Source organism: Acipenser ruthenus, chromosome 26 (assembly GCF_902713425.1).
Source record: "Acipenser ruthenus chromosome 26, fAciRut3.2 maternal haplotype, whole genome shotgun sequence".
Taxonomy (NCBI): Eukaryota; Metazoa; Chordata; class Actinopteri; order Acipenseriformes; family Acipenseridae; genus Acipenser; species Acipenser ruthenus.
In genome coordinates this window covers 3325178-3341003 of record NC_081214.1, presented here as the reverse complement: position 1 = coordinate 3341003, position 15826 = coordinate 3325178, and the positions used below count along the sequence as shown (strand labels likewise).

General features: G+C 41.7%; 2 protein-coding genes across 6 annotated transcripts in view; both read left to right on the top strand.

The window, feature by feature from the left end:
- The first annotated feature begins 5272 nt into the window (after nucleotides 1-5272).
- On the top strand, nucleotides 5273-9376 carry LOC117430548 (zona pellucida sperm-binding protein 4-like). Its single transcript, XM_059001178.1, has 12 exons — nucleotides 5273-5478; nucleotides 5994-6115; nucleotides 6253-6346; nucleotides 6678-6818; nucleotides 6915-7102; nucleotides 7408-7505; nucleotides 7589-7716; nucleotides 7896-8085; nucleotides 8172-8322; nucleotides 8713-8785; nucleotides 8980-9120; nucleotides 9229-9376. Exons 1-12 carry the CDS (start codon nucleotides 5298-5300, stop codon nucleotides 9348-9350), a joined length of 1629 nt encoding a protein of 542 aa, XP_058857161.1. The 5' UTR covers nucleotides 5273-5297; the 3' UTR covers nucleotides 9351-9376.
- A 1751-nt stretch (nucleotides 9377-11127) lies between these two features.
- LOC117429598 (serine/threonine-protein kinase ULK2-like) overlaps nucleotides 11128-15826 on the top strand; it is a 28965-nt gene continuing 24266 nt past the window's right edge. For 3 of the 5 annotated variants that reach the window (XM_059001585.1, XM_059001583.1, XM_059001581.1), the window contains exons 1-3: nucleotides 11129-11789; nucleotides 13828-13917; nucleotides 14169-14210. In XM_059001585.1, the coding sequence (XP_058857568.1) occupies nucleotides 11700-11789; nucleotides 13828-13917; nucleotides 14169-14210 (222 nt within the window). In that variant the 5' untranslated portion in view covers nucleotides 11129-11699. Of the gene's footprint in view, nucleotides 11790-13827; nucleotides 13918-14168; nucleotides 14211-15826 lie in introns of all 5 variants that reach the window. The other 2 variants (XM_059001582.1, XM_059001586.1) reach the window with 1 other exon arrangement.

Genomic DNA, 15826 nt, shown 5'->3' with positions numbered 1-15826 from the left:
TAACAATTGCTTGTGTGAAATTCATGTTTAGATGCATATATAATAAAAATGTATCTTATAAACACACACACAATGATTGGGTAAGGAGATAAACTCTAAATCTGTTTTTTTTTAGGGAAATGTGTTTTTTTTTATTGTATGGGTGAGTAGTGCTGTATTTACCTGGATTTTAGACTCGGGAAGCCCCGTGATGGTCGCCAGCGCTTCCTTCGTGTTAATGTCGGGGTACTGCGTCAGGGTGAAAGCCTTCTCCAGGTCGGAGAGCTGCCCTCGGCTGAAGATGGTGCGCTTCCTCCGTCTCTGTGTGCCCGGCGCTTGCACGCCTCTCAGTCTATCGTGCTGGCCTGGTAAAATACAACACGGCTCAGAGTTAATACATACTCATTAGAAACATAACGCATTGATTTCATTTCTAATACAAATAAACACGTTATAATAATTATCTGGGAACATACTTGTAGAAGATAATTCTCCGTGCGTAAGTTTGTAATAAAGATACAATAGTACTGGTGCCTTGTTTTTATAAATTGTTATCAATAATTATAAATGCAATCTGAATCAGAAAGCTGTCTTACCTTTGTTTTGCTGTGACTGCTGGTCCCGAGCTGAAGTGTGAAATTCCCAGTTCTGCTGAAGAAACATCTCCACGCCGCTGCCGTAGTGCAAAGCATCCAATCGAAGATCCATTTTCAGTTGCAGCTGTATTCCTTTACGTGAGATCCAGTCGGTTCGAGGTACTTGTTACTCTGCTGTGATGATGCGGTGTGCCTGTCTGCTCTGTCTTTATAAACACACGCCCTCACCCCACTAATCCCTGATCCCCCATTCACGGCCCTCCTCAAAACCGGAGTGTTAATAGCGCACCCCAACACCTCGCCATGCTTTGAAGTGCCCCGTCTCTGAAGATGCTGGTGCTCTAACGAGGTGGCTGTTTGATGTGAATGGGCTCCTAATTGTCTATTCAGCAGAGCACAGTCTGGACTTGTGGCAGGCTTGTTCTGGTCTGTGTGAGTGAGGGTGCTGTTCCTTCTCAGACAGACAGGTTTCAATACCTATAGACTCCCCCAAAAAGCGTGTTCGGACAGGAAGCCATAGAGACCAGCCGCACTGGACTTCTGTCTAAAGCACATCCTCTGAAACGGTAGCATATTAGACAACCATTTACAGAGGAAAAAGCAGAGCTTGTGAATGTTTTGCATATTGTATGTGTATTTATACAATTAAAACATATGCTGCATGGCGTGACTACCTGCAGTAAAATGATCAAATACACTTAAAACCATTCAACCACTTAGCAGTCCAGTTCCGTTTAAAAACACACTAGCGTGCAATGTTGAAAGGACTTATAATATCGTTATACAAATTGCCATAACCCAAGCCTGTTTTATTTCACGTATAGTGCGAAAAAAATAGCATGGGTATATACAAATACATAAAAACACCGTCTGTGTTTCTCAGTTGTATTTGTATCACTATCGAGACTTTAAGTTTGATACTCTATTATTATTTTATTATTATTATTTATTTCTTAGCAGGCGCCCTTATCCAGGGCGATTTACAATCGCAAGCAAATACAAATACATTCAAGTGTTACAATATAAGTCATACAATAAGAACAAGAAATACAATAATTCTCAAGTGTGACAAACCACAATTCAATAATACAGCAGATACTAGTGAAAGTTACATCAGGATATGATTAAATAGTGATAGTTACATCAGGATATGATTAAGTACAAAATACTACAGATTAAACACTTGGCAGATTACAATATTCTGAGGTACAGGATTAAATGCAGTAAAATAGGGGGCAGATAAGAGCAAAATAAAGCATATTTAAATGAAGGGTGATAGTGTCCCAGGATACAACAGAGGAGTTCTACAGGTGCTGTTTGAAGAGGTGAGTCTTAAGGAGGCGCCGGAATGTGGTCAGGGACTGGGCACTAAAACGCCTAAGGGAAACAGCAAAATGCCACACAGCATGTATATTATCCAATAAATGCTACCCATGCTAATGCAATCCATACTATAGCATATTCATAGCGATAATAACTAAACGACGTCTAACCATGGACTCGGATTAGAAACCATCGAAGAGTTTGCTTTTGGTAAACCAAGTATTTCACAATAAAACTAAAACCTTAGACGCAACATGTTTGACTGTTTATTTGTAATTGTTTGTTAGAGACGCACGACAAAATAAACATCTCAATACATTAGATATACAAATGCATTTGATATACGTTGTCGAGTTACAGGGTGTGTTTGATACTAATTCAACGCCACTTTTGGTGTCTTATTTTAAATATATAGCCACAAAAACTGCATTCTAACATTCTGACATATACGGGTGATAGTTTATTCTGTGTATTATTAAGAAGATGTTGTATAATAATAAATAATAATAAATAAACCGCATTCCTGCACGTAGGCAGGGATTCAAACTAACTGATGTTTTTTTTTTCGGTTTTATTAGGATGTTCTTTTCATTCAGGTATGCAGTTATCGCCATGGTCACGGATTAAAACCTTAAAGCGACACCTGGCTCTGGTAACGGGTATCTAATGGGTCATATTCACGGGTTATAAACAGCGATTCAATACCTGCCCGTTCTTTGAAGATTAGCGCGCAGTTTTATAGAATAGCGAGGAGACACAATCCAGCTACAATGGCTACAAATTAGTTCGGGATTCTGCCGCTAATTACAATTTGAATGCCAGTAATTTTACGTTAAACAAAGAATGTTTCCAATTTTTTGGTTTGAAGGTGGGTTTACTGGACATTTATTTTATTAATATTATTATTATTATTTTTACAAAGAAGTCAACTACTTCTTTTTTTCATAAAATAACAATGTTGTAGACAACTTGAAACATTTTAAATTATATATATATATATATATATATATATATATATATATATATATATATATATATATATATATATATATATATATATATATATATATATATATATACCACGAGGTGGCAAACGATACATATGGAATTATATAGTCCTTAGTCTGTTCATGCTTAAACCGTATAACTATATCCCCTTCGGTCTCCGTGTGTATAATTGTGCCACGTTAACTTTCCTATCTATATTATAATGCATATATGTTTTTTCAAGGTTTTGGTAGGGCGCTTCTCGAGCTCAATAGAGTTCACACACGGCCACGCGTTTCTGTTGTTATTCGGTCACTTTTTTGGTATACAACCAAACGTTTAAGAATTCAACATCAATTGTATGAAACTTATTTTAGTCACTGCAGTGTGATATTTACTCCGTGACACTGGTGCTTTTGCGCGTGTAAAGAATATTCTCAAATCCTGTTAAAAAAAAAAATCTAATTGTTCAGAGGCGAATATATTTGACGTGAATAGAACTTCCAGTCAAACTCCACAACATTACGAACTACCCGCTTGTAATCGAACGTGGCCTACAAGTTTTCTACATATTTAATTCCACTGTAAACATGGTGTATTTCATCATGTATTTTAGGAAAGCAAAATAAAGGACACGGTCGATGAACGGAGATTAGCGACCGCTTGAGTGATGGAGGTTTGTAGTGTCAATGTGGGGGGGGGGGGGGGGGGGGGGGGGGTTGTGTGTGTGTGCGTGTGTGTGGGGGGGGGGGGGGGGTGTTTCTGTGTGTGCGTGTGGGGGGGGGGGGGGTGTTTGGGTTTTTGTGTGTGTTTGTCGGTGGGTGTTTGTGGAGGGGGGGGTCGTTACACCTAGTTCTGTGTTTCTCATTTTCAAAATGTGAAATTTTGACATTCACAATTTATGTTGGTATTTCATGTTTTTTTGATCAAATATTTCAAATAAACTCATACACAGTACATACAATTCTAGAGAGTGTGATAGAGGCAGGCTATGCATGCTTTTGTTTGCATTCAATGGGTTTCGCTGATTAAGAGCACCAGTGGATAACTAATCACGGACAGGTTTTGAGTAAACAGACCGCATTCCCGTGAAATGCACGGCTCAATGTCAGTATAGCTCACTCCTTCACCTTAAAAAAAGCAGATGCAACACTTTTTAATACATGCATCTTAGTAGGTATTCTAATCGATCGTCCTTGAAAAATGGGACATTGAATGTGCATGTATTCAAATTAAACAATTTATTTTGATAATGCATTTCTCACTTCATCACATCACAAGGAGAACATTATTGTCATAGTTACAGTTTCTTTATTCTTAACCATCTTGGATACCTGGCACACAGAACCTTATGGTTTATTTAGAAAATCATTCTTGTATACAGAGCAATAATGAAATGGTTCTGAATAGAATCTAGTATTAGAAGTTCCATTGGATGGGATGGTTCTAATGGAGCCATGTGGTTCTATACAGAACGCCCAGGAGCATTCTCTTCTTGTATAATCTATATTCCACGATTACCTGAAACACCTCAATTATATTCCAGCTGAGAGAGCAGAGATCTGCCGTCCTGTTTATTACAAGCCTGATACGCGTCAGGAAACATTTCAATATACATTTCCAGCCTGGTTAGACTTCGCTGTCTATTCAAGGGCCTATTCACTGTCTGTTCTGTCCTAAAGTCATGTAATAGACCCACACCAATACACACAGGTAATGCATTGAAGTACCATGGTGCCATGTGCCAATGTAGCAGGTTCACTATGCAACATTAGCTGCACCTCTTTTAATTACATTGCATTTTCAGGCTAATTCAATAACTACCCTTAAACGACAATGCAAGAATGATTCTTTCTAGGGTGCATCAGGGTTTTAATAACGCAGCTCTATAAGGAACCCCCAGGGATAGGGCTGTATTAAGACCACTCTATTGTTTGGTGGTCGTTATAGAGGGGCGCCACTGTTTTTTTTTAATATAATAGTAATGCCGGTCCTGTTCTCGAATAGAGCAGTGGTTTGAAAACTTTGACGCGGAGGGAGGTGGGTTTTAGAGCAAGGGCGAGGATAGTCACGCAGCGTCCCCCACCTTCATCTCCATACCTTTCAGAGCTCAGCTGCGTTCTGAAGAATAATCGGCGGAGACCCGGAGTTTCTTTCTAGTCTTTTTGGAACAATAGCAGTTTGGTTTTCCTTTTAGGTTTAACAGGTAAAATGAGAGAATTCACTGCTTCAGGGAATGGAGGGAGGGCTAATTGGTTCAATTAAACAATGCATTTGTCTATTGTTCAATTGACATTGAGCCAGGTGGTGTTTATAGTATCATTTTAAACCGCTGTTATGAATTAATCGATGACGTCCCCTATTAAACGTGTTAGGGCGCCGTTTCTCTTTAGTCTCTTGGAGGAATACACAATGGCGAGGTCTGTCAGTTTTGCTGCTTTGTGGATGGGCTTGTGTTTGCTGCTGAGCGGCATGGATTTGTCCTTGGCCGCGCAGGGCTACCAGGCTACGGTTGTTTGTGGTGATCGATACATGGATTTGCGAGTCTCTGCGGTACAGTCTGCCAGATTGTCTGTGAGATTCCAAGTCCCAGGTATGTAGCCATTTGGTGACTAATTAACATACAACAAGCCACGAGCATTCCCTTCAGCTGCTTTTAAGAGCGTTTTGTAACCAGTGGCTTTAGTTTACAGTATGCAACAGTTACTGCAACTTTAATGACTTGATCAACTCATTTGCAAGTGTTTCAAACTTACAGCTGACGCGCATGTTTGTACTTGGGTTATTTGAGAGGAGAGGCTGCAAAGTTTTGGTCATTCACCTGCCGGTTCTGCTGGGGTACCATAAAATTGAGGTCAACAGCAATACACAACACGGTTAGATACGCATTTATTAAAAGGGTATTGAACAGCAATGTTACGCTTAATGTCTCAAACACACAAAGAGCGATAAGTCAAACTATTCTGGGTGACGAGCAGTACTGTAATATAGGCTCGGTGAGCTCTCAGCACAGCTATGCAGCCGTTCCTGATGCATCAAGACAAAAACGCCTCATCTGCAAACGGATCGAGATTTACTGTGTGCTTCTCTCGAACTACTTCCCTTCAGATCAAACAAACCAGATGGTCGATGTCTCGGTCCTCTATTCCTGTGGTTATTCTGCCTTCAGTGATTTGGATGGGTCTGCAGTCTTGCGGGTAATGCGCACTGCCTGCTATATCCAGGTTGTGGTAAGTACGCAACATTGCAGAACTCGGATACGTGTTACTTATGGAAGGCACACTGTCCTTTGCTATCTCCCTAAACATTGTCGGTATTGCCATCCTATATTGTGTCTCCACTCCTCACGCTAACGTTTATTCCACAGGGCGGGTACCACGTTCAGAATGTTGACGTTACTGGGGTAACCGTGCAAGGAAGCGTTATCAAAGACCGCATTATCATGAGGTGCATGGCTCCAGGTCTGTATCGAATTCATTTTAACTGGTTACCTGCTTGGAGACTTTTCTGTCTAAGCTTTCTGTCTAATCTGTGCTATTCTGAAGCGTTAGATCCCTATTGCTTTTAGATTTGCATTGTCCACGCATTTTGTCCTGCACTGGATAAAGTAATATATACATGCTCTAAACTTGAACTGCAATCTCCTGTAGATGTTTCTTCAATTCAGTTTTTGCAGGTTGCAGTATCTGACCACCTTGGTACAGCATGTAACATTCCTTTTTGGTAGTGCTGGTGGCTTTTTATGAAGCATGCTTCTATTTCTGCAAGGTGATTGACAATCTTGTTCTCTAGGCAGTAATCCCAGAGACTGCCAGGTTGCTGAAAACGAGAAGCTTTCCTGTGGTGATGGTTTCGTTAATGAAACTGCTTGTACAGAGACCGGCTGCTGCTTTGATAGGAATGCACCGGTAGCCTGCTATTACTCAAACAGCGGTGAGTACTGGATTCATTAGCATTGCATGGCTCTGAAGAGTGAATGGGACTCCAAATGCAGTGATAAAAACCAGTGCCCTCCTTATTTCCCTTCAGTGACTGTCCAGTGCACCAGAGATGGCCAGGTTGTGGTTGTGGTGTCCAGGAATGCTACCAGACCCCAGCTGAGTCTGGGTTCAGTCAGCATGCTCGGGGGTAGAAATCCACCATGCAACCCTGTCCGCACCTCCTCTGCCTTCACAATGTTCAAATTCCCAGTCAGTGCCTGTGGCACCACTATGAAGGTGAGGTGGCTCATGAGAGAGGACCACTTTATATCTGTCGATTTGGTATCATGCTTTTGTAGCCCTAATCCTAAACTGGTACTGAGCAGTTCGTGCAGATTTTGGTAAACCTTCTAAATGTAAGAATTTTATATATATATATATATAATGTGTGTGTGTGCTCTAAAGTATGACCTAAGATTTATTGAAATGCAGACTCATTCCTAGTCTGCCTACTTATTGCATAATATGTCCAAATTGTCAGATTCTGAAATATGAACAATTCTGAGCTGGTTGTAAATATCATATTCTGCAACCTGTTTCAGCGTCGCGGCTCAGACGTGGTGTATGAAAACCTCATGTCTGCCTTTATTGATGTGAGGACTGGACCTGGGGGCTCCATCACAAGGGACAGCACTTACAAGTAAGTGGGTTAACAAAAGCAGCTCCCTTCTCTGCTATATTCCATTCCTACTGTGATCCACCAATCATCCTCTCTTCCTACAGGCTGCTGTTGCAGTGCCAGTATGCAGGGAACAAGTCTGTTCCTCTGCAGGCTGTGGTCTACACCATTGCACCTCCCCCTCCAGTAGTGGCACAAGGACCGCTCCGTGTGGAACTCCGGATTGCAAGAGGTATGTGGGGCCCTATTGGCTTTTAATATGCATAGCATGCTGCAGTAATAAGACCCGTTACATTTCACTATGTAACCTTCTAACGAACCATTCAGGTGTGTTAAAGGTTCCTACATGCAGTGGTCCTGTCATTTGATGCTTGATTGGTTTCATGCTGCATCTGTCTTTGTATCCCACAGAACAATCTTATGGTTCCTACTACACCTCTCTTGACTATCCCGTCACCTATGTCCTCCGGGAGCCTGTGTACGTTGAGGTTCGCATCTTGGAGAGGACGGACACCAACATCGTCCTGACTCTGGATGACTGCTGGGCTACCTCCACCCCCAGCCCTCTCGGCAAGCCCCAGTGGAACCTTCTGGTTGATGGGTAACTTTAGTAATAGTGAGGCCATTGTATTGGTAATACTTCAGGCATTTCAAAAGATAGTATTTAAACATTTCTTTTTCCCCCAGGTGCCCATACAGAGATGACAACTACCTGACCAGCTTGGTTCCTGTTGATGCTGCCACCTCCAGACTGCCAAACCCAACGCACTACAAGCGGTTTGTGCTCAAGATGTTCACCTTTGTGGATCCTGTCTCGCGACGAGCCTTGAAGGAAATGGTAGGGTTTTAGATCTGGTTGATTTTGGAAATGCTGGGATATAAATTGTGAAATACCTCCTGGTCCTGCCCTGTAGCTAGCTGTTGTGTGGGTGGTGGTTTTTTTTTTTTTTTTAAATTGTTTTCCTAGTTATGTTGACATGCTGCCTTCTGTAAGCAAACGGATCCAAGCCCTTTTCAACCAACACTAGATCTGAGCGTGCGTCGGAGTATAGGAACTCTGTACAAGCCACCTTATCTTAATTGTGTATTGCACCCAGACAGAACATGGTTATAAGACGTGTGTGTCTTCTTTCTTTCTTTCTCTCTCTCTCTCTCTCTCTCTCTCTTGGGGGGGGGGGGGGGGGGGGGTAAATGACCTTTTGTAGCTCTTTTTGCTTTTTATCTTTAGGTCTACATACACTGTAGTGCAGCTGTGTGCTATCCTTCTTTGGGGTCCTGTGATGCCACCTGCACTAAACCAAGTAAGGGGCACAAAGTGCCGCACCACTGGCTTAATTATAGCTTAAGTTTGCCTTTAGAAGTGATTTAGCTTCAATTTTCTAGAAAAGTATATTTTGCTCTAAGTCTAATCTAGGTAAGCGCTTACTGAAATCCTTATGAAGCCAAACTCCTGTTTCCCAGAATCCTCACTGGCGTTTTGTTCTGTCCTCTCCAGGGAACGTCCGAGACGCACCCCTGCAGACGGTGAGAAAGGAAGCTGCTCCTTCCAAGCAGACTGCAGTGGCTTCCAGTGGAGCCGTGATCCTGACTGCTCCAGATGCCCGTGCTTTAGAGAGCTGGGATTTTGAAAGCGAAGGTAAGGATGTGATGCTGCTGGAGATGCAGTAGCTCCTGTGTCTGGTCTGTTCTTGCAGCAGATTAACGATCTGTAGGCTGAATCCTGACTCCTGCCTTGTCTCCACAGTTCCTCAGTCCCTCGGTTATGGTTTGATGGGAGTCGCAGCCTCTGTTGTGCTTGTGGTCTTCGTCCTGGTGCCGGTAGCTGTATGGAGACTGAAACCTCAGGTGGAAGAAACAAAACTGTGAATGAAGCTTATTGTGTTTAATAAAACATAAAACGTCCTTTTTGTGTCTGCTCCTCTTGTGTAGTGTTCCTCTCTTGGGTGTGTAGATTTCAAACTCTTTTGTTTTGCCTTTGCAAATATTACATTTTGTATGTGTTGGAATATTGCACAATATTGGGGATATTTGACTTAAGGTGTGATTTCAGCCTATGAATGGGAACTCTGGTTCCCAACATGCTTTATTTTTAATTTCAGAAATCTCCTAGCAAGAAATTTCGCAGCTCTCAATTGCTAGTTTTAGATGGGAGGGGAACTTTTTCTTAATTTATTTTTGGAAGTATACAGCGACGCAGATATTGTCTTGTGTGGGTTATTTTGGGGGACCACGAGTTTTGCATGTCTCCCCTGCGTTTGTTTTAAAGCCGTTGCAACGCACAGGAGGGGAAATAACTCCACATGTTGATTAGTGTGAGGGTTCAGGTACTTATAGCACTTTAGTTTGAATAACACATGAAACGATAAGCTCCTACAAGATGGCCCACCACTTTCTCTTGCATACCCTTACTACGACAGAATAGAATACATAGTGCTTGTAAACTAGTTTACACAAGAACAATTTAGCACTACAGACCGACTCGTCCTCAAACTACCTTATTTTCTCAGGTCCAGTATCAATTTGGCAAGACACCGGTTTCACCAGCTCTGTGGGCAGTGTATTTGAAGCCTAAATAGCCTTCAATACAACCGCCACGCAAGTTTTTATACGCATCTCCTGTCTTCTTCAATGGACTTCTGACGTGTAAACATTATGTAATGCTTGGTGAATACACCTTATTACTTTACGTATTAGCGGATCGTTACACCATGGGCTGGAAGGTGATCCGTGCAGAACTCCTGATTATTGATAGAAAATAAAGTATATATTTTATCTGTGTATATTTAAAGATTGACAGGTGTTTATTAATATATGATATCAAACAAGGTATAACAATATATCGTACAAATCTATAGAAAAACAACGGGGACTATTTTTTCGCGGAGGGTTAGGAGTACGTACAGTATATTGAAGTGTCGCTGCGGAAGAGAAGTCAGTGTATTGTATTGAGAACACGGGGAAGGAAATGTGTGTTAAAATATTTAACAAAACAACAACAAAGGAAATAATTGTGAACGTAAGATTTGCAACGTAGTGAGCCAAGCGAGAAACATTAACAGAGGCGGACTGGTATCCCCTTTGGAGAATAAACTGACTGTTTTTCGTGAATTTCTTAGCCGTGTTATTAAAATGAGATGCTGGAAGAGACAGGTTCACTCATCTGCAGTGAACAGAAACCAAGGAGCTGACAATTTCACAAGAGCAGAATATCAACAGCAGGACTGCTCGTCTGAAGACTGCTGGGTTTGAACTTGTGTTGTCGCAAATTAAATGCAATTTTGACGACAACCTCCGCGTTACGCGAAGAGACTGAGTCCTGTAACGTCCTGCCTCTATTTATCGACCGAGAAAGGGGGATATATATGTCATTGTGACGCCACTACTATAATCATACGGTTTTATATTATTACGATTAAGATATTTATGTTGCGTTGGCGTTTTAGTATTATTATTATTATTATTATTATTAAATAAAGCACATTTGACGGTAAGCCGGCAAGAGGCGAGCTGCATTTAGTTTTAACCCCAATAATCGAATTGAAGGGTGAAACGAAGTCAACCAGAATATATATATATATATATATATATATATATATATATATATATATATATATATATATATATATATATATATATATATATATGTGTGTGTGTGTGTTTATATCACGATCATCTTGCACGTTATAATGTCTAGCTACATACCAAGAAGAGTGTGCCCAAGGTACGGTGTTAAGTACGTGCCACAAATCGTGGTTTTGCTGGAGTGCAGCTGATTCTGAATATGCGCTTTTGTATTATTTCGTTAGCGGGTCAGAAATGTCACTCGACAACAGTAGAAACTGGCATTTTAATTTGATATATTTGCAGTCATTATGCGGTGTAATGTACCAAACCGAATAAAAACGACTCGCCGTACTGGTGGAGAACACGTTGTGCTGCAGACGTGCCCATTCATCTAAACAACACAAAAACAAACCGTCATATTTTGGAGTGTCAGAAATTTATTTATTTTTTGGCATCAATACCACATGAAATCACATTTAATTAGATTTTTGCAACAGGCGGTGAGGAGGGACAAGAAGATACACGACAAACTGAAAAAAAAAACAAAGAAAGCAAATTGATCGTTCTGATTTATTACTCTGAATAATCCGATAAACTCCGGTGGAAGTGTTGCTGCTGCTGTTTTTATTTTTGTATTTTTTTTCATTAAAAATGGAAGGTGTCGGAGATTTTGAATACAGCAGAAAGGATTTAGTCGGTCACGGAGCCTTTGCGGTGGTTTTCAAAGGTCGACATAAAAAGGTAAACAAATACAAATGTTTATATTTACACATTATTAAACGCTATAGCTGCTGTGAGATACACCATGCATGCATTTGTAATGCAGCCCCAATATATATATAATCAAGATTATTGTAACATTGTAAAACAGCAGAACGGGGCCGGTGTGAGAGGGTTTATAAAAAAAAAAAAAAATGTTATCGCCTATCGGATTTTTCAATGGTCAGATGGGTGAGCCGCATCCTTACCATTCATAAATGAATGCTTCAGACTGTAAACCAGCGGATCTCTCGCCCGTGTGTGCGCTCAGCTATTTTCTGTTTGCTTGGTGGCTGTTCGTGATATTATAACACCGATTAGCTTTTCTGTGCAGCCTGCTGGAGCAGAAGCAAGACCTTGTTGACGTTCCAGTTTGTTTACATTCTCCAACGGTAGCCTGCCTCCCTCCTTCTAGACCCGGGGTGTCTATGCAATCACGGTTTACATAGCATGTACTGTTATTTTGTTCTGGACTGTTTCTGGCATCCCTGAACAGCAGTCAATCAAAGTGTCCTGCATATATAGGGAAACACACTTATATGTTTTCAGATATACTGTATAGATTTTTTTAAAGCTGCACAGTGCTACCTGTACAAACCCTGTACTGTGCAAGTGGAATCAGTTACACTGTAGAATGAAGGGGAGCATTGCTAGTGGAGAAGCACACTGGTAACTGTGTGCTCAATACTGTGTAGATGCAGCAGTATACAGTTGATTTCCATTGATCACAAGCAGCAGAACAGCAGATGGAAGAAGGGTTTGTCTGACTGGCCTGCCATTTGGTTCTGGGAGGGGAATGAATGGATTGAAATGATCAACACATGCCCTGTTTAAAATGAAGCCCTTAGTCAGAAATGAACTAGTCTGCTACAACAGCAGAGCCCGGGCTGACCAGGAGATTCTGCCGTCCTCCAATGAAATATTAAAGCCCAGGCAGGGTCGCTCAAGGGTAATGCGTGATCCATTGGTAAATTTGATCAGAGCAAATCTGGGAGCAAGACAGGAGCTGAGCTCTCATGATTCCTGCGGACTCACACTGAGCAACAACACCCAATACATTTCCATCCCTGGCATATATGTATATATATATATATATATATATATATATATATGTATATATGACTGCTGATGCATTAAATTAACATCTCAGCATGTGACAATGCGTTATTAATAACTACAGCGTCTGCACGCTGTTTATTTATAGGAATATTTCCAGTGCAAGTTAACAGTGCTGATTTGAGATCCTTTTAGAAGATGGATAGCTCATTGTTTAAATCCTGCCAGCCGTTTCTCTAAAACATGAGGAGTGAGGCTGGCCTTGTGGTTAGATGAGAGGGGCTGAGTGGTTAGGGCTGAGGGGCTGGGTGGCAGTTTGTGCTTTACAGCTAATAGATATGTTGCATGACAAACAACTCTTCAACCTTATGTGGCTAATTACAAATTCCTGACCACCTGGTAAAAGTTTGCCACAGTATTTTTTGCAGTATTATCATGATTTTACCCATGGTTATACTGTGCATTCACCATAGTTTGCCATGTTTGTAATGTGCTTTACTCTCCCTCGCTATTCTTTACAGTGCTTACCTATGCTTTCCCATGTTATTTCTATGCTTTATTACACTGTGGTAAAGGGTGGTGGTGCAGAAGGAGAGCAGTAGGATTTACTGATGTGTGAATATGTGTGGGTCGCACTATGAGATCCATTATTCTCATTCTTATGGCAGTGATCAATATTAATCTCCTTGTAGTGTTTTTCTCATTTGCCATTAAGAAGCTGAGAGAGTGCAATTAACTGATCATAAATACAGCAGTTGAACAGGGCCATGCCAAGTCAACGAGACTCGTTCCGTCGTCTTCCGATTCTCCTGTCCCAGGGAAACGTGCTAAATGGTGGAGTTCACATTTCAAAGCTGTCGGGTGTTCTTGCAGGTCGCTGAAAGCAGCCTCGCTGCGGCTCACTTTCAGTCTGTGCCTCGGAGCTCATTTCAGTGTGTTTTTCTTCTGGTCCCCTCTCCTGTAGAAGACAGACTGGGAGGTGGCTGTCAAGTGCATCAAGAAGAACCTGTCGAAATCCCAGATCCTGCTGGGCAAGGAGATCAAAATATTAAAGGTGAGACAGGAACCTCTTTTACATCAACGGCTACATGCCCACCTGCAGCGATAGTGCTGTAGCACCCTGAAACGAAAACCTGTGGCAGATTCTTATGAGAAAGGTTCCCGGTGTGCTGTTCAGTATATCAGCTTGAATATACATACCTGTCAAGTCACCCTTGTATAGACCCTTATCCCAGAATATTTATACTTATGCATGTAGAAATATGTGTCTGTGCAGTTCTGATGCTTCTGTGCTTTACTCTGCAGGAACTGCAGCATGAAAATATTGTGGCACTCTACGATGTACAGGTAAGTGAACATGTTTGTGATGCATCTGCAAGCAAAAGAGCCCTTATCCAACTCCTTTTCTTGTTTTTCCTCTGGATTCACCTGTTTATCTGCAAGTTTCTACGTACAATCAGCTGGTATATGCAGTATAAAGAGGCAGACGGTGTTGAGTGATGAAGAGGCTGGTTCAGGAGACACGCTCACACGCTAGTTCCCAGATCCAGCTTTTCCAGTTATGCATCCTGTTTAACACTCAGGCACCAGCATTGACAGCTTACCCGGAATGGAGTGGATGTCTTATTTTCAGAGCACGTTAATGCCATTGTCAGGGCAGGTTCAAGTCCTTGTTTTTCTGTGACATACTGTATAAATGTCACCTGAGCATTTAGATATTTTGCATGCGCCGGTGGAAACCACAGTTTTTTTAAATCAGGTCAGTGGAACTCAATTCATTTCCTCCCAGTGTCGCGTGAGAGTTCCCATGACCCGAGCCTGTTGTGCCGTGGCGTCCTCCCCAGTTTGGGAGGAGTGAGGAAAGCACACAAAGCTTTGCAGGCAGGCATGGGGCTGACGTCATGGAGAGAGTCTTCAGTTCACGAGGACATGCCTTTCATGAGTCACATGCTAATTGAAGATGTTTTACAGCAGGGCTTCCCGACAGATGGCTCATTAGTCTGCACAATATGACTCTTTTTGAAGTGTCCCTTTCAAGGTTTCAAGGTACAAGCTCAGGTGTGTGTGTTACCAGGAATGGATAAAACTGCTGGACGTTATTCCTCGAAGGGTTAAGCAAAACTGTTCATTAGCCATTTTTCTCAGAACCACGCGCCAGCCAGCCTGCCAGAAATACACCCCTTCTGCTTGGCAGCGCAGGGTAGTCAGCAAAGATTTCTAGCCAACTAACATATTCGCAGAGGCTGCTGAAGCTGCTGAGCAATTAGACATTTGTAGGACCCAAGCAGTCCTAATTACTTTAAATGCTGGATATGTGATAGATATATATACACACAAGGGGTGAGTGACCTTTTCAATGAAGTAGTATTGATTTGAGTTAAATTAAAGCTAATAACACGTATATCAAACTGATGCATTTGAATGGCTTGGAGTGGAGAAAATCAATACCCCCTCTGCTTGGATGTCTTTGCTCTAAATGAATCTGAATGAACTCGAGCAGCAGGTAAGGCTGCAGAGCCATGCAATTCAAGTACAGCCCTTTCATGGATAATGCATTGCAGGGGCACTACAGGCCGCTGCTGTAAAGCAAGCTTTTAGCTGACTGAGCCCGAGCTGGTTAAAACACTTCTTAACAGTCTTCTGGCAGTAACGCTGCATTCTGTGAATTCTGATGGATGTTAAAGCTTCGGTATTTACTTGCTCTATGGTAACATTTAATCCCATATTCCAGAGGGGCAGCAGACACGTGTTTCGAATTAAGCGCCTAGTATCGCAGGACTTTGCATTTTTACTGTCGCAGTGGTGTGTTCTGGGCGCCTCGTATGTCTCGAAATGTAAATAGTGCCGCAGGACAGAGAATAATTTACCATACACATGCAGTACTAGCAGCCTGTCCAAAATGTAATTGCTGCACGATTTGATAGTCTACAGAATGCACACTAAACACGTGTGTATGAAGTGCC

What these genes read in the sequence shown, in the direction of transcription:
- LOC117430548 (XM_059001178.1), top strand. Translation starts at nt 5,298, where the DNA reads ATGGCGAGGTCTGTCAGTTTTGCTGCTTTGTGGATGGGCTTGTGTTTG. An exon ending in CCTGTGGCACCACTATGAAG is followed by an intron (nt 7,103 to 7,407) that starts GTGAGGTGGCTC and finishes AACCTGTTTCAG; the next exon opens with CGTCGCGGCTCAGACGTGGT. An exon ending in TGGAACCTTCTGGTTGATGG is followed by an intron (nt 8,086 to 8,171) that starts GTAACTTTAGTA and finishes TTTTTCCCCCAG; the next exon opens with GTGCCCATACAGAGATGACA.